This window comes from Procambarus clarkii, chromosome 60, assembly GCF_040958095.1.
Source record: "Procambarus clarkii isolate CNS0578487 chromosome 60, FALCON_Pclarkii_2.0, whole genome shotgun sequence".
In the NCBI taxonomy this organism is placed as follows: Eukaryota; Metazoa; Arthropoda; class Malacostraca; order Decapoda; family Cambaridae; genus Procambarus; species Procambarus clarkii.
Window position 1 is genome coordinate 17,627,950 of NC_091209.1, and position 19,216 is coordinate 17,647,165.

Sequence of the window (19,216 nt, forward strand, 5' to 3'; positions counted from 1 at the left end):
ACACAACTCAGTGGAAGAGTCAACAATACCCTGCCTCTCCCCCTCTCCTCTTCCCCCTCACTGTCTCCCTTCCTCCTCCTCCTCCTCCTCCCTCACTCTTCCCTCTACTTCTCATGCTCCTCCTCTCCTCTCCTTCTCTCTCATTCATCCTTGTTCATCCCCTCTCTCCTTTTCCCGTCTCCTCCCCTCCCTCCCTCCCCCCTCTCTTCTTAGTCTGACAATCCCTTGCAAATTTCTTTTTAAAATTTTCATCGCGTCCTTTCACAAATATTCAACGCACTTGACACACCTGTCAAGTTGGGGGGCGAGAGGGGGGCGAGAGGGGGCGAGAGGGGGCGTAAGGGGGCGTCAGGGGGCGACGGGGGGCGTGAGAGAGGGTAGGGGGAGTTCTGTAGCTTATCTTTAGAAAAGGTAGCGTGAGTTTAGCTCCTCAAGCCCGACCTGAGGCCAGGCTTGTGATGAATTGATCGGTCAGACTGTTTCTCCCAGCAGCCCTCAGGCTGTTGGGGCGACACTTACTGTAGGAACTTGCCTAATTGTGTCGTTGACGCGTCCACTTTGGTCCCTGCGATAATTATCTTGTTTGTTGGGAGGGTGTTGAAGAGCCGCGTGGACCTCTGATGTTCATACTCTGTTCTCTGATTGTGCCTGTGTCTCTGATTGTTCCTGTGTCACTGGTTGTGTCTCTGATTGTTCCTGTGTCACTGGTTGTGTCTCTGATTGTTCCTGTGTCACTGGTTGTGTCTCTGATTGTGCCTGTGTCACTGGCTGTGTCTCTGATTGTGCCTGTGTCACTGGTTGTGTCTCTGATTGTTCCTGTGTCACTGGCTGTGTCTCTGATTGTGCCTGTGCCACTGGTTGTGTCTCTGATTGTTCCTGTGTCACTGGCTGTGTCTCTGATTGTTCCTGTGTCACTGGTTGTGTCTCTGATTGTTCCTGTGTCACTGGTTGTGTCTCTGATTGTTCCTGTGTCACTGGTTGTGTCTCTGATTGTTCCTGTGTCACTGGTTGTGTCTCTGATTGTGCCTGTATCACTGCCTCCATCTCTGATTGTACCTGCATCACTGGCTCCATCTCTGATTGTACCTGTGTCACTGCCTCCATCTCTGATTGTACCTGTGTCACTGCCTCCATCTCTGATTGTACCTGTGTCACTGCCTCCATCTCTGATTGTGCCTGTATCACTGCCTCCATCTCTGATTGTGCCTGTATCACTGCCTCCATCTCTGATTGTACCTGCATCACTGGCTCCATCTCTGATTGTACCTGTGTCACTGCCTCCATCTCTGATTGTGCCTGTATCACTGCCTCCATCTCTGATTGTACCTGCATCACTGGCTCCATCTCTGATTGTACCTGTGTCACTGCCTCCATCTCTGATTGTACCTGTGTCACTGCCTCCATCTCTGATTGTGCCTGTATCACTGCCTCCATCTCTGATTGTGCCTGTATCACTGCCTCCATCTCTGATTGTACCTGCATCACTGGCTCCATCTCTGATTGTACCTGTGTCACTGCCTCCATCTCTGATTGTGCCTGTGTCACTGCCTCCATCTCTGATTGTTCCTGTATCACTGCCTCCATCTCTGATTGTTCCTGTATCACTGCCTCCATCTCTGATTGTTCCTGTATCACTGCCTCCATCTCTGATTGTGCCTGTATCACTGCCTCCATCTCTGATTGTTCCTGTATCACTGGCTCCATCTCTGATTGTGCCTGTATCAATGCCTCCATCTCTGATTGTGCCTGTATCAATGCCTCCATCTCTGATTGTGCCTGTATCAATGCCTCCATCTCTGATTGTGCCTGTATCAATGCCTCCATCTCTGATTGTGCCTGTATCAATGCCTCCATCTCTGATTGTGCCTGTATCAATGCCTCCATCTCTGATTGTGCCTGTATCAATGCCTCCATCTCTGATTGTGCCTGTATCAATGCCTCCATCTCTGATTGTGCCTGTATCAATGCCTCCATCTCTGATTGTGCCTGTATCAATGCCTCCATCTCTGATTGTGCCTGTGTCACTGCCTCCATCTCTGATTGTACCTGTATCAATGCCTCCATCTCTGATTGTGCCTGTATCACTGCCTCCATCTCTGATTGTGCCTGTATCAATGCCTCCATCTCTGATTGTGCCTGTGTCACTGCCTCCATCTCTGATTGTACCTGTATCAATGCCTCCATCTCTGATTGTGCCTGTATCAATGCCTCCATCTCTGATTGTGCCTGTATCAATGCCTCCATCTCTGATTGTACCTGTATCAATGCCTCCATCTCTGATTGTGCCTGTATCAATGCCTCCATCTCTGATTGTGCCTGTATCACTGGCTCTGCTCGGCACACCCTAGCATATTGTTCGCTCCAATATATTGTTATTTTATTTTGCATATGGGCTCCCTTCCATGCACACACATACCTGCAGTCTCCCTGTACCTCCCTTGTATACATTAGGAGCCAGCAGTCATTCTCTCGTCTCCTGACCTTTGGACTCTCTCGTACAAGTACGAGAGAGGGGAGGGGTGGGGGTACGAGAGAGGGGGGGCGGGGTACGAGAGAGGGGAGGGGCGGGGGTACGAGAGAGAGGGGGGGGGGAAGGGGTCGTACCTGAGGGGCCTGAACTACGAGGCAGTAAACATGCATCAATTGGACGGTTTCATTCTGTGCAAAACACAATAGACTGCATCACTGGTCGGCCAGTCCGCCACACCTAAGGTGTGCCATGTTCCTGGAACACGCACGGCCCTGTTCCACACCCTGGCGCACGGCCCTGTTCCACACCCTGGCGCACGGCCCTGTTCCACACCCTGGCGCACGGCCCTGTTCCACACCCTGGCGCACGGCCCCGTCCCACACCCTGGCGCACGGCCCTGTCCCACCTACACACACGTGCACCCTTCCCACTTTCTCCCTACAAACAGGAATAAGGCAAGAAACCATCCCCCAGCATACGAAGCGAAGTGTACAACCAGAGCTTGAAGCCAACACCGACCCTCAAGACCTATCCGCGTTTCTCACCAGACTAATCCCTGAAACAAATGAGCATCACTAAGGGCGAGGTAGTAGAGTCAAGTCTTTAGCGAAACTACGGGCTCACCATAGCCCGTGCTACTTGGAACTTGTTCCGAGTAGCTGAATCTATAACAACAACAACTTTAGCTCAAGAAGAGCACAAAACAAAGGCAGAATATGAGGGGGAAGCGTAAGCCGCTATGACTATATAGCACATTTTATTTTGCTAGGCTAGGAGGATAGAGCGAAGCAGCGATGCTTATACCACTTGGGACTATCGGGTATCGAACGCCAAGCTGCAAGAGGCGAGGCCATCCCTGTACCGACCAGTCCAAGTGGGTTAACACGACTCTTAAGGAAACATGGTCACAACATGAAAGTTATTGAAGAACATCGACTTGGCAGAGAATAACAAACAGTTCCGTAGAGGTGGGACGAGGGTAAGGGGACACAGGGGGTGGGACGAGGGTGAGGGGACACAGGGGGTGGGACGAGGGTGAGGGGACACAGGGGGGTGGGACGAGGATGAGGGGACACAGGGGGGTGGGACGAGGGTGAGGGGACACAGGGGGTGGGACGAGGGTGAGGGGACACAGGGGGTGGGACGAGGGTGAGGGGACGCAGGGGGTGGGACGAGGGTGAGGGGACACAGGGGGTGGGACGAGGGTGAGGGGACACAGGGGGGTGGGACGAGGATGAGGGGACACAGGGGGTGGGACGAGGGTGAGGGGACACAGGGGGTGGGACGAGGGTGAGGGGACACAGGGGGTGGGACGAGGGTGAGGGGACACAGGGGGTGGGACGACGGTGAGGGGACACAGGAGGTGGGACAAGGGCGAGGGGACACAATAAGAGAGGACCAAGGCGAGGGGACACAATAGAGGGGACTAACCACTCAGAGACGTGGATCAGGGATCGATACCCGTCCTACAAGCACATGCAGGCAAGCACACACACAAGCAAACACAAAGCCTCGTGCATAAAAGCCAAAAAAAAAGCTACAGAGGGGAATAGGAGAAGGAAGTAAGGGGGTTGTGTGTGTGTGTGTGTGTGTGTGTGTGTGTGTGTGTGTGTGTGTGTGTGTGTGTGTGTGTGTGTGTGTGTGTGTGTGTGTGTGTGTGTTTGTGTGTGTGTGTGTGTGTGTGTGTGTGTGTACTCACCTATATGTACTCACCTATATGTGCTTGCAGGATCGAGCATTGACTCTTGGATCCCGCCTTTCTAGCTATCGGTTGTTTACAGCAATGACTCCTGTCCCATTTCCCTATCATACCTAGTTTTAAAAGTATGAATAGTATTTGCTTCCACAACCTGTTCCCCAAGTGCATTCCATTTTTCTACTACTCTCACGCTAAAAGAAAACTTCCTAACATCTCTGTGACTCATATGAGTTTCCAGTTTCCACCCATGTCCCCTCGTTCTGTTATTATTACGTGTGAACATTTGATCTATTTCCACTTTGTCAATTCCCCTGAGTATTTTATATGTCCCTATCATATCTCCTCTCTCCCTTCTTTTCTCTAGTGTCGTAAGGTTCAGTTCCTTCAGCCGCTCTTTATATCCCATCCCTCGTAGCTCTGGGACAAGCCTCGTCGCAAACCTCTGAACCTTCTCCAGTTTCTTTATGTGTTTCTTCAGGTGGGGGCTCCATGATGGCGCGGCATACTCTAAGACGGGTCTCACGTAGGCAGTGTAAAGCGCCCTAAAAGCTTCCTCATTTAGGTTTCTGAATGAAGTTCTAATTTTCGCCAGTGTAGAGTACGCTGCTGTCGTTATCCTATTTATATGTGCCTCAGGAGTTAGATTAGGTGTCACATCCACTCCCAGGTCTCTTTCTCGAATCGTTACAGGTAGGCTGTTCCCCTTCATTGTGTACTGTCCCTTTGGTCTCCTGTCACCTGATCCCATTTCCATAACTTTACATTTACTGGTGTTAAACTCCAGTAGCCATTTCTCTGACCATCTCTGTAGCCTGTTTAAGTCCTCTTGGAGGATCCTACAATCCTCGTCTGTCACAACTCTTCTCATTAATTTTGCGTCATCTGCAAACATTGACATGTATGATTCCACTCCTGTAAACATATCATTTACGTAAATTAGAAAGAGGATTGGTCTCTTCCGATGTGTGTGTGTGTGTGTGTGTGTGTGTGTGTGTGTGTGTGTGTGTGTGTGTGTGTGTGTTTGTGTGTGTGTGTGTGTGTGTGTGTGTGTGTGTGTGTGTGTGTGTGTATGTGTGTGTGTGTTTACTATTGTTGTTATTGTTATAAACAGCCTCCTGGTGCTTCGGAGCTCATTAACTGGATAATAATTATAAACAAAGCCGCCAAAGATTGAAAAAAGATGTACAAGTTCGTGGGTGCTTGTGTAACTGCTTCGTGAATCTGGCCCCAGGTCTTTTTTTTCCATTCCTTTTCCAGTGCTCATAACATTGCAAATGGCCGGGTTAAATTCTAGCAGCCATTTTTTCAGACCCGTTTGCCGGTTTATCACAGTCTATATCCTCACGCTAACTATAATTGGCCCTTGTGTTGGGCAGTACAGTTGAGGAACACGCAAGCTGTCCATCTTCCACTCCGGGCTTACCATAGCCCGTGCTACCTGGAACTTTTTTTTCCAGGTAGCGAATCTTAAACAACAACAACTTCTCTCATTTTGTTGTAACTTATTACATTTTCAAAGACTTTAGTTTACACACACACAACTATAACTAAACAGAGTTTAAACAGCTTCGATTTTATACCTGCATTTGGGTGAGGTGATATGTTACAACAGTTTTGGATGAGGAACCTTTGCCAGAACCATGTTAGTGTTTTGATACTCTCGAATACAAATATATATTCAGGTAAAGTACATACATACAAGGTGAAATACCAAAGTTGATGGATTTATAGATAGAGCCAGTACATACAATGCCTCAAGCCACTATTACGCAAAGCGTTTCCGACTCTTTAATTGTTGTAAGTGCGTTGTGTGTGATTATATATATAAAAACAATCTTCCAGTAGGTTTGAAATATCCATATGAAACATGGCGTAGTTCCCAGGGAAGAGGAGTTTTAGCAATGAAATAATGTAGTGTTACTCCTAAGTGTGGGACACAGAGTGTGTGAGTATAGGACACAGTGTGTGTGAGTGTAGGACACAGAGTGTGTGAGTGTGGGACACAGTGTGTGTGAGTGTAGGACACAGAGTGTGTGAGTATAGGACACAGTGTGTGTGTGAGTGTACGACACAGTGTGTGAGTGTAGGACACAGTGTGTGAGTGTAGGACACAGTGTGTGAGTGTATGACACAGTGTGTGAGTGTAGGACACAGTGTGTGAGTGTATGACACAGTGTGTGAGTGTAGGACACACACACACACAAGGTATTAGTGTAGGCTGCGGGCCCAATCAGCCCGGGGTCGAGCCTAACCCTGTCTTCTGGGCTTGAAAAGTCACCCCTCTCATCCACACCCGCTGGGCTGGCCAATCACGCGCGGATAAACACTCCACGCGCGATTCTAATTGGCCCGAAGATGCCATTGTACCCGCGTGAAAGCAGGAGCACCATTTCTGGTGCTTGGATAGCGATTAACCACGCTTGAGAGGCCTCCCTGTGTAGCTTTTCACCTGCCAGAGGCGCAGGGGGAGGAGGAGGAGGACATGTCGTTACAACCTGGCAGAGTGCTCGTTAAACACGCGCCTCACTTTTGTGACTGTCCTCGTTGAAAATAATAGTAATTGCATTGACTGACACAGTTCCGGATATCATTAGTAACTGTACAGTGTGCAACTAGCCAGTTAAACCTTCCGTCGTATAGTCAGTTAGCACAAAAATTTAACCACATTTTTCCTTGTCATGTTGTTAACTCCTCCGCGTGGGCGAGGGTTGAGAATCAGGTGTAATTAAGCTTAATTTATCTAACATTTTTACACTCTTTTACAGACTCTAAATCCGAGGAATTATCTGTCAATATTGACCTCGGTGTTAATGCTCCTCTTTATTGACTGATGGTCAATACTTTGCTTCTAATTGGTGGATCGAGTGGTGTTTTCTTGCGAGCGTGTGTGTGTGTGTCTTACCTATGGGTGGCTGTTCTTATCCAGCTGTGTTGGGGATGAGTTCCAGCTCCTGGTCTCCGTCCTCTGGCTGTGGGTCGTCTGAGGTAATGACTCACGACCCTCCTGTCTTCCATACCTTCCTACGGCTGAGGATGTGTAAGGAAGCTTCCACAGCCAAACACGCTTCCACTACACATAAGGGACATAACTGGCCAACCCCTCACAGTGTTCAAGAGAGAACTGGATAAGCACCTCCAAAGGATACCTGATCAACCGGGCTGTGACTCATACGTCAGGCTGCGAGCAGCCGCGTCCAACAGCCTGGTTGATCAGTCCAGCAACCAGGAGGCCTGGTCGACGACCGGGCCGCGGGGACACTGAGCCCCGGAAGCACCTCAAAGTAACCAGCCGCCATCTTCCTCGCTGACCAAGTTGGTCCTTCTATCCGGCAAGTCACCTGACCGGATAGAAGTCACCTTTACGCAACCCGTCCTCGACTCAAGTCCATTCCATCCAGCGGTCGACCCCACAGACGCATTCATTTAGTGTTAACATGCTGTTCATTCAGAACGGGAATTTTCTGAAATATAAATTAATTATTAACCCACGTACTACAAATACAAATAATCGCCAACAGAACCTAAACACCAATCCTAAACACCAAGTGTCTTGAACAACCCGTTCTCGCACTTGCTTATAGTCAATATTAGCTTATTTAATAAGTGCATATGTGACATACTAATTGATTGTGAATATTTTAGTTTACCTTAAAAAGCTTCATAGAAAACACCGACCTCACCTAACCTTCTTAGTATGTTAAGATAAGCATCTTATTGCTTCTTAATTACAATTATTACTTAACCTATGTCTTGAATGAACAGAATGTGATGAATGCGTCTGTGGGATCGACCGCTGGATGGAATGGACTAGGACTGAGGACGGGTTGCGTACAATACTACACTACACCAATACGTCTAGACGATTTACACGTTTTCCGCGAGGAAGGAGCTATCGTACGCGTTACTAAGTATTTCGTACGCTCTACTCTCATGGTATTTCACCCTGTTTCCCTGTCCCCCCTCCCTGAAAATCCCTCCATAAATCCCAGTTTGGGACCTGATGCTCTATAGAGTAGTTAGACTATATAGAGTCTCATCAGCTACTCTATTTGGGCCAGATCTCAGTGGCCATTTTCTGTCATAACACTTAATAGTACACATCAAATTTAGGACTCGGAGTGTTATATAGCAGAGTGAGGGGTACCCACATGGAGTACCCACACAGTGCGGGTACCCACATGGAGTACCCACACAGTGAGGGTACCCACATGGAGTACCCACACAGTGAGGGTACCCACATGGAGTACCCACACAGTGAGGGGTACCCACATAGAGTACCCACACAGTGCGGGTACCCACATAGAGTACCCACACAGTGAGGGGTATACCAGCCAGCACGCAGGCCCGGGCGGCTGGGTACAAGAAAGCACCGCTTGAGTAACAAGGGCTTAGAGCGAGATGGTGTAATTGCCTTGTGTAAACTGCCACCTGAAGACACTAACTACCCCTGCAGGTGCCATCTGCTGTGGCGCCGCCTACCACACGTGCTGGTGGGAGCGGGTACCCCCTTTCTGTGGTAGAGAAGCGGGTACCCCTCTGGAAGAGGAGCGGGTACCCCTTTCTGTGGGAGAGAAGCGGTTACCCCTTTCTGTGGGAGAGGAGGTGGTACCCCCTTTCTGTGGGAGAGGAGCGGGTACCCCTTTCTGTGGGAGAGAGGAGCGGGTACCCCTTTCTGTGGGGGAGAGGAGGTGGTACCCCCTTTCTGTGGGAGAGGAGCGGGTACCCCCTTCTGTGGGAGAGAGGAGCGGGTACCCCTTTCTGTGGGAGAGGAGCGGGTACCCCCTTCTGTGGGAGAGGAGCGGGTACCCCCTTTCTGTGGGAGAGGAGCGGGTACCCCCTTCTGTGGGAGAGGAGCTGGTACCCCTTTCTGTGGGAGAGAGGAGCGGGTACCCCTTTCTGTGGGAGAGAGGAGGTGGTACCCCCTTTCTGTGGGAGAGGAGGTGGTACCCCCTTTCTGTGGGAGAGAAGCGCGTACCCCCTTCCTGTGGGAGAGGAGCGGGTACCCCTTCCTGTGGGAGAGGAGCGGGTACCCCTTTCTGTGAGAGAGTTCGGACAGAGGGTAAACCGGGTATCCACGACTGTGTACTCACCTGGTTGTGCTTGTGTGGGGGGGGGTTGAGCTCTGGTTCTTTGGTCCCGCCTCTCACCTGTCAATTAAGTGTGTGGGAGGGAAAGAGTATATACCCAGTGGGGCCCGGATGGTGAGAGTGGAGGGGTACACTACATCGTGCCGTGGGTGTATAGTGACCTGGGAGTATAGTGAAGGAGTGTAGTATACCCAATGGCGAATAGTTATCTTACGTAGACTATTAGTATACTAGGCTCTGCCCTCTTCTTCTATCTTCCTCCCTTGTAATGCTCACTCACTCTCCCAAGGGTCCAGGGCGGAGAGGCAGACAGTTAAGGGCCCCAGGATGGGAAGGCAGACAGTTAAGGGCCCCAGGATGGGAAGGCAGACAGTTAAGGCCCAGGATGGGAAGGCAGACAGTTAAGGGCCCCAGGATGGGAAGGCAGACAGTTAAGGGCCCCAGGATGGGAAGGCAGACAGTTAAGGGCCCCAGGATGGGAAGGCAGACAGTTAAGGGCCCCAGGTTGGGAAGGCAGACAGTTAAGGGCCACAAGACAGGGCGGCAGACAGATGCCTTAGACGCCGGTGGGGAGGAAATACTGATTTAAAGTTTTAATTAACGTCTTTGTCCGCCTGACGACTAAATAAATTCCTGAGAGGGAAATGTCCTGCCTCTTATCTCTTAGTTCCCTCTTGTTGCTTGCTGGGGCTACACACACACACACACACACACACACACACACACACACACACACACACACACACACACACACACACACACACACACACACACACACACACACACACACACACACACACACACACACACACACACACACACACACACAAAGGGGTTGAGAGGCGGGACCAAAGAGCCAGAGCTCAACCCCCGCAAGCACAACTAGACGAGTGCACGGTGTAGACAAGGGGGGGGGGGAGCCACGGGGAGTGCCACAGTAATTATTGGAATTCCACACACAACAATCATCTTTGTTTACTTTCATAAGGTGAAGCCCTCACCTCGTGACAACACAGCTTTGTGTATTATGTATCCATGTGTGTACCCGAACATATGAGAATGTATCCACACGTATCTACACGTGCATATATCCACACGTGCCTAACACGTATCCACACGTGCCTAACACGTATCCACACGTGCCCAACACGTATCCATACGTGCATGTATCCACACGTGCCCAACACATATCCACACGTGCCCAACACGTATCCACACGTACCCAACACGTATCCACACGTACCCAACACGTATCCACACGTACCCAACACGTATCCACACGTACCCAACACGTATCCACACGTGCCCAACACGTATCCACACGTACCCAACACGTATCCACACGTGCCCAACACGTATCCACACGTGCCCAACACGTATCCACACGTGCCCAACACGTATCCACACGTGCCCAACACGTATCCACACGTGCCCAACACGTATCCACACGTGCCCAACACGTATCCACACGTACCCAACACGTATCCACACGTGCCCAACACGTATCCACACGTACCCAACACGTATCCACACGTGCCCAACACGTATCCACACGTACCCAACGCGTATCCAACACGTATCCACACGTGCCCAACACGTATCCACACGTGCCCAACACGTATCCACACGTACCCAACACGTATCCACACGTACCCAACACGTATCCACACGTACCCAACACGTATCCACATGTACCCAACACGTATCCACACGTGCCCAACACGTATCCACACGTGCCCAACACGTATCCACACGTACTAATCGGTAATCACTGTTGGAGAAAGTCTATTAACAGTTGTATATATAAGTGAGCTCCACAAGAATAGTTGTGTTGATGGCTCTTGTTATAATTGACTGTTATTAATTAACTAAGTTATTATTTACTCCAACATCTATAAAGACAAGTATTAATTGTAGGTATGAGTCAAAGTTCGGGTATGGGTGCGTCTCTACTTGTGGGTAACTATATTAGTTTATAATTGGGTATTTTATTTATTTTAGGCTGTGCCATTCTCAAGAGCATTGTTGGTTCAGCGATGATATAACTTAACATTAGTTCAATTCTATACGTAATAACATTTGTACAGATGTTTATCTAGCAGATCTTAATCGAGGAAAAGTATGAGGAGGGAATGAGAGAGAGGGATGATAGGACGGAGGAAGAGAGAGAGTATGAGAAGAGAGGGAAGGAAGAAGAGAGAGAGGGAGAATATTGTATCTACCCGTCGCCTCCCTTCTCTCAAACTATGGCGCCGCTTTGACCAGAAGTGAATACAATCAATGCTTCCCCCAGCTCTTCCTCCCGACCTTCATGTCCTCTTCAAGCTCCTCCTGCTGCTCCTCGCCTCCTCCAGCCGCCCATTTCTATATGCTGTTTAAAGCAACTGTTGTTATAGCTGTGGGGAGGTGGAGAGCAAGGACCTCCAGCACAAGGGACTACCTGTACGGCGCCTCAACCTGGCTGAGAGGGCATGACCACAATGGGGAAGTATAGGAAGTATAGGGAAAGTATAGCCTAGTATGTCACCAGAGGCTCGTATGTGGCAGCCGTCACAACGTCACACAACCGGTGATTGGTGCCAAGAAGCGCAGGCTTGGCATGTTGTTATGTTTACACACACACACACACACACACACACACACACACACACACACACACACACACACACACACACACACACACACACACACACACACACACACACACACACACACACACACAAACACAGGGGGGCCTCGTAGCCTGGTGGATAGCGCGCGCAGGCATAGCACTCTGTAATTCTGTGGTGCGAGTTCGATTCCCGCACGAGGCAGAAACAAATGGGCAAAGTTTCATTCACCCTGAGTGCCCCTGTTACCTAGCAGTAAATAGGTACCTGGGAGTTAGTCAGCTGTCACGGGCTGCTTTCTGGGGGGGGGGGGTGTAGAGAAAAAAATTAGTAAACAGTTGATTGACAGTTGAGAGGCGGGCCGAAAGAGCAGAGCTCAACCCCCGCAAGCACAACTAGGTGAGTACACACGATATGATAGAGCCCAGTAGGCTCAGGAATCTGTACATCAGTTGATTGACGGTTGAGAGGCGGGACCAAAGAGCCAGAGCTCAACCCCCGCAACCACAACTAGGTGAGTAAATTAGTTGAGTGCACACTTGAGGACCACATTAATAACATTGTGGGAGGAGCATATGTTTCGAATTAAAATATATGGATGGTGAAATATGAAATAAATTGTTCACGACCTTCATGAGACCAAAACTTAAATATGCAGCGGTTGTATGGTGCCCAATCTCAAACAGAATATCAACAATTTGGTAAAGATGCACAGACATGCAAGTAAATGTCTTCCGGAACTGAAAAACAAAGAATTAAGAAGAGGGATAAAAGTACTAAATATACCAAAGATAGAAGATAAAGAGGTGACATGATCACTACACACAAAATATTAACAAGAATCGACAAACTTTACAAATAAGAATCACTAAAAACTGTAACTTCCAAAACAGAAAGACGTAGCTTCAAATTAAGGAAACAAAGCTGCCGAAAAAAAATGTACAAAGATCCCTTTTACCAAGAGAGTGATAGAGGATTGGAACAAGTTTGGCCTCCACTGCTTTCTCAGGACTTGTTAACTCCTGAGAAAGCAGTGGAGGCCAAAACCATCAGTAGTTCCAAAGTGTTATATGACAAAGAGTACTGGGAAGACGGGACACCACGAGCGTAGCTCTCATCCTGTGACTACACTTAGGTAATTACACTCACTGGAGAGAAGGTTGCTCCTTCCCCACGTGGTCAGACAAGGGCTGAACTACACCAGGAATTGACGGTCAAAATATATAAGGCCGGATGTATTGGACGAGCCCTGAGGGAGCCTCACTGGACCGGAAATGGGAGGGACCACACTAATCCCAGACACACACAGGAGCCACACACGGAGCCAGAGCCAGGACGGGCTGCTCCTGGCCCGGGGCAGCCCGTCCTGGCGTGGGGCAGCCCGTCCTGGCCCGGGGCAGCCCGTCCTGGCGTGGGGCAGCCCGTCCTGGCCCGGGGCAGCCCGTCCTGGCGTGGGGCAGCCCGTCCTGGCGTGGGGCAGCCCGTCCTGGCCCCGGGCAGCCCGTCCTGGCCCGGGGCAGCCCGTCCTGGCGTGGGGCAGCCCGTCCTGGCCCGGGGCAGCCCGTCCTGGCCCGGGGCAGCCCGTCCTGGCCCGGGGCAGCCCGTCCTGGCCCGGGGCAGCCCGTCCTGGCGTGGGGCAGCCCGTCCTGGCCCGGGGCAGCCCGTCCTGGCCCCGGGCAGCCCGTCCTGGCCCCGGGCAGCCCGTCCTGGCCCCGGGCAGCCCGTCCTGGCCCGGGGCAGCCCGTCCTGGCCCCGGGCAGCCCGTCCTGGCCCGGGGCAGCCCGTCCTGGCCCGGGGCAGCCCGTCCTGGCCCGGGGCAGCCCGTCCTGGCGTGGGGCAGCCCGTCCTGGCCCGGGGCAGCCCGTCCTGGCCCGGGGCAGCCCGTCCTGGCCCGGGGCAGCCCGTCCTGGCCCGGGGCAGCCCGTCCTGGCGTGGGGCAGCCCGTCCTGGCCCGGGGCAGCCCGTCCTGGCCCGGGGCAGCCCGTCCTGGCCCGGGGCAGCCCGTCCTGGCGTGGGGCAGCCCGTCCTGGCCCGGGGCAGCCCGTCCTGGCCCGGGGCAGCCCGTCCTGGCCCGGGGCAGCCCGTCCTGGCCCGGGGCACCCCGTCCTGGCCCAGGGCATCGTGTCCTGGCCCGGGGCAGCCCGTCCTGGCCCGGGGCAGCCCGTCCTGGCCCAGGGCATCGTGTCCTGGCCCGGGGCAGCCCGTCCTGGCAGCCTCTCTCTCTCAGATTACAGTTCCTTCCTGGCGTGATCCCGGTGATGGTCGAGGGCCGCCCACGCCACATTTCCTCCCGAATCCGGACCAATTTAGTTAAAAAGTTCATTTAACTGTGCGCGTGAGCCCCAACGACCCCGCCAACCACCTAACAACCTCGTTAAGCGTCGCTGAGTACTCCTCTGGGATTGTCCAGACCAGCACCTGGAGGAACAGATGGAATGGAACTGGAACATATATTCTTGGCGGAATGAATATACCATTGATGGGACCAAGCTTCTGGAGGCTTCCAGCGCGCAGTCAGACTTACCCTACATAAAAACATTTATATATATATCTATTTAGATTCTTTAGTATGTGTAAACACAAGCAGCGATCACCAGAACCGTCTGTAATTGACCGCGAGACAGTCTGAACAAATCAGAGGGAAGCTAGCTCACCGCCCAGTGTGATATTGCGTCCACTCAGCATGTATTATTTACCAGTGTTCAGGTCTGGCATCGAGTGTTGCAGGGAAGACCAGGTACAGGTATGCAGGTACAGGTATGCAGGTACAGGTATGCAGGTACAGGTATGCAGGTACAGGTATGCAGGTGCAGGTATGCAGGTACAGGTATGCAGGTACAGGTATGCAGGTGCAGGTATGCAGGTACAGGTATGCAGGTACAGGTATCCAGACTCTTACTTCACCTTCAGGCCAGGATGCTCACTTGGTGATGTCACCTGATGTCACCTGGCGATGTCACGAGGTAGTGAAAGAGGATTAATTAACAATGTTTTTCTCTCTCGCTGATGTATTGCACAAAGGCGATAGCGACAGAGAATGTGTTAATTATATATATTTTTTAGCGATAGCGTCCATGGTGACTGCCCAAGGCAAACTATTTTTTCCCCAAGCTTTACATTTTTATTGTTAATTTCCGAGTCGTATCCAGAATTGATTTTATTTATGTGTGTGTAATGTCAATGCATATAGGGGGATCGTTCCATCAAGTATGGGTCTTATGGCACAGTGGTTCATGTCCTGGAACGACGGACCAGAAACTGCCCCCTCGTTCAACAGTCGTTCCTCGTATAGTGCCGGCAACCTTCCGTCGTTCAACAGTGCAGGTTGCATCAGCAAACAATGAGGTGTTTACCTGTGTGAGGCAGCCACCGGTGGCGGGCCAAGTTGCCGGATAGCCACGGAGGGAGCTCATATGTGATGGGGATATGAGCTCCCTCATATCTGGGCCGTTTAGTGTGGCTTTACCGCGCCTGTTGTCACGCTCTGTTGAGGAAGTGTGAGTGACCGCCCCACCATCTCTTGTACTCCTCTTGTAACTCCTTGTCACGGCCTGCCTCCCTCTCACACCAGTTGTGTCTGCTGTCATAATGGCTGAGGCAGCTGTAACACTGGTCATGTTCGCATACATAAACTTGCATATAGAGGCCGGCATACCTAGTCCGCTATACCCAGGCCGGCATTGTGTAGGCTAAGACCCAGGCGTCCTCGACCCCTTGTCAGTTCACCTGTCGGAAGATCTCTTCAACACCTGATATATATATCACCAAGTCTAGTGACATCTGTGGTCAGTAGAGACTACCTCCAGTACCGCGCTGTTCCCTGATGTTGCGAGCATTACCTCTGGATACTACGGGCTCACCATAGCCCGTGCTACTTAGAACTTTATGTTTCAAGTAGCAAATCTTAAACAGCAACAACTGTGGATGCTGTGATTCGCGTCGGCATCTTCCGGAGATAAATGTCCACTCCTTGACACACACATTATGTCTCATGACAGCACAGTCAAGCAGCATCTTCTGCATCTCCACCTACATCATGTAGGTGGAGGTCATGTAGGTCTGACGTACGTTATAAGTCAGCGACGTGTCGTAGTTGCCGTCACTTCCCTACACTGCTACCAGAGATGTGGCGTGCTATTGCAACATCTCGTTTTTCCATTGGGTGGTTATAAATAGGAGCTGCCTCGTATAGACCAGTAGGCCTTCTGTAGTTACCTTTGTTCCTATGTTCTTATATGCGTTCATTGGCGATATTTTCACGTTGGCGACACGTGTAGAACACAGAACACCTCCAGAATAACATGTTCACTGAGATATAAATATATATATTGGGTGAAAACTGCACTAAGCGGCCATCTTGCCACATGCAAATTATTCAACTTTCCCCTCCTCTAAAAATATTTGTTTTATATGTGGTTCGGCAGGAGTTTGGGGCCTTGATTAGAGTGAACCTCGTTTTTTGTTACAGTTTTGTCTGGGTAAAGCGGTTTTGGAGCTGCATTTAAGCTCCTGAGCTTAACGTGGGCTCCAGAAGTTTTCTCCAACGAAGGTATGTATCCAGAGGTTACTGTATATCAACCTATGCTTAAATGGTAGTACCTGTGGATACTAGGTACTGTACTGTACCTAGCTGTGGATGCTAGGTACAGTCTCGAACCTAGTTTGAGTTCCTAGTTCCTGGCTTACTTAAGCTGCTCTACTGACTCATGTCTTCAATAATGACTCATAAATTCTGTTCTAATCGTTACCTTTGATCCTGATTTAGTCCATAACAATATTAATATATCTTTTCGAAAATGAAAAGAAAATTAGTTATTAATAAGATGGAAGTAATGACAAGATCTTCTGGTTATCATTATGCAAGGTAATTGATCATTAGCTTGAGGTAATGGCCAGGTCCTTTGGGGATCATTAAGAGGAGTTACTCCAGTGTTTAGAACACGTATCGGGTCGCCTTCCAGTTTAGAACACGTATCGGGTCGTCTTCCAGTTTAGAACACGTATCGGGTCGTCTTCCAGTTTAGAACACGTATCGGGTCGTCTTCCAGTTTAGAACACGTATCGGGTCGCCTTCCAGTTTAGAACACGTATCGGGTCGTCTTCCAGTTTAGAACACGTATCGGGTCGCCTTCCAGTTTAGAACACGTATCGGGTCGTCTTCCAGTTTAGAACACGTACCAATATTCAGATCAAACAATTTCATGTCCCTTGAAACTCTTGTGTTACTAGACTTAAAGTCATTAACAATTAATTACCATACATGACCCAACTTGGCTGATGCTGCCATAAAACTGGGTCGAGACGACCCAAGTTTGGAAGTCTACATGAAGCTAATGATGACGACGCCATAACGACCCCCTCGGTAATAATGGTAACGAGGTAATCCCTTCAGCCAGAGCCACGACACCACCACCACTTAGGATCATTGAAGAACTTTTACCCCAGTAGTTATTGGTGGCAGCGGTGGGATCATCATTTGGTTATTGTGTCATGTGAGGGTTATGAGGTTATTGTGTCATGTGAGGGTTATCATGAGGTTATTGTGTCATGTGAGGGTCACCATGAGGTCATTATGTCACGTGAGGGTCATCATATATATAACAACACCCTCAGCCCCCATTTACACCAACCTGCAGACGCCTCGGTACGACGACTTTCCTTTGCAAGTACGATAGTTTGCTATCTTGAAAAATGATCATTGTAGCTCTGAAATATTGAGATTTAAACTTGCCGAGAACGATAACTTCAGCTCTCCCGCATTTTCATCTTTTGATTGCGACTTGTGCCGTTGGAGTCACTGAGAAAAGATGTTTCATGAAGGCCCTCAAGACCAGAAATGAAGAAATTCGCTGACAAACGTCTTTGAAATAAGTCAATTCATCTCCAAAACTGCTCTGGAACATTTCTTCCTTGCTGTGAGGCAGACAGTGGCCCGTCAGGCTGTCACTGGCAGATGTTATTGTTGCTGTGAGGCAGACAGTGCCTCCAGGCTGTCACTGGCAGATGTAATTGTTGCTGTGAGGCAGAGTGCCCCTCCAGGCTGTCACTGGCAGATGTTGTTGTTGCTGTGAGGCAGACAGTGGCCCCAGGCTGTCACTGGCAGATGTTGTTGTTGCTGTGAGGCAGACAGTGCCTCCAGGCTGTCACTGGCAGATGTTATTGTCGCAGTGAAGCAGTGGACTCAGTCTATCACTGCTAGACAATACGGTGTCTCATCTTCTTGTGTGACATTACTGAATTGTGTGGCTGGAGTCGAGATCTAGCTCCCGGGCTCTTGATGTATCACTCATATGGTACAAAGACTCCCTGTACGAAGTTACCCGCCCAAAACCATCGCTAATGTTAGCGTCACGGGATTCGTACACAATGGAGACCAATCGTCACAATTCTGTCTCATCTAAACAATTATAGAATGTAAACAAAATGAAAATTTTGAGCTATAAAATGCATATATGGATTAGATTAGTGGGGTGAGTGTGTACCCACACTCCACTTGTTCACAACCACACTCCATTAGCCCACTGCCACTACCTCATCAAGAAGGGAGTGGAATGACAATTAAGGTGATGATATGGTAATGAGGAGGTTGGTGGGATAATGAGAGAGACGGTGAGACCCCTCACGTGTCTGGGGCGACCTCCCTCCCTCCCTCTCTCCACCACTTGTAGATTATTGCATTTATTGCAGTATTTTGCAATTAAGATCTCCAGCAAAATACTCTTTTTGCTGGAGAAACTCGTGCTGCGTGCCTAGCCTTCCCTCCCACCTCTCCCAGGTCCTTGTCTTTCTCTCCCACCTCTCCCACCAATCACTTGGGCTGGACGGTAGAGCAACGGTCTCGCTTCTTGCAGGTCGGCGTTCGATCCCCGGCTGTCCACAAGTAATTGGGCACCATTGCCTCCCCCCGTCCCATCACTAATCCTTATCCTGATCCCTTCCAAGTGCTATATAGTCGTGAGGGCTTGGCGCTTTGCCCTCATAATTACTTTTAGTTTTTCTTAACGTTAAGTCCACTCAAGTCATAACCGAGTCTTCTCTATCGCTGGACTTGCATAAATTATGGATTGGTTCGTTGTAGGGGATTGCATACTCAGTAGTTGGTCTCACGAAGGTTGTATTTAATGTTGGGAAGGCTCTATTATCAAAGTTCCTTAAGGTTGTCCGGACCCTGGTATATGTTACCGACACTGTGTGTGTGTGTTTACTAGTTGTGTTTTTTGCGGGGGTTGAGCTTTGCTCTTTCGGCCCGCCTCTCAACTGTCAATCAACTTGTTTACTAACTACTTTTTTTTTTTTTTTTTTTTTTTTTTCCACACCACACACACACACACACACCCCAGGAAGCAGCCCG

General features: G+C 50.1%; 1 protein-coding gene across 1 annotated transcript; it reads right to left on the bottom strand.

Moving 5' to 3' along the window:
• Nucleotides 1-574: 574 nt before the first annotated feature.
• Nucleotides 575-17,214, bottom strand: LOC123767024 (putative per-hexamer repeat protein 5). Its single transcript, XM_045756506.2, has 2 exons — nucleotides 17,126-17,214; nucleotides 575-2,330 (listed from the first exon to the last, which is right to left on the bottom strand). The coding sequence occupies exons 1-2, from the start codon at nucleotides 17,212-17,214 to the stop codon at nucleotides 575-577; spliced, it is 1,845 nt and encodes a 614-aa protein (XP_045612462.2).
• Between the last annotated feature and the right edge of the window lie 2,002 nt (nucleotides 17,215-19,216).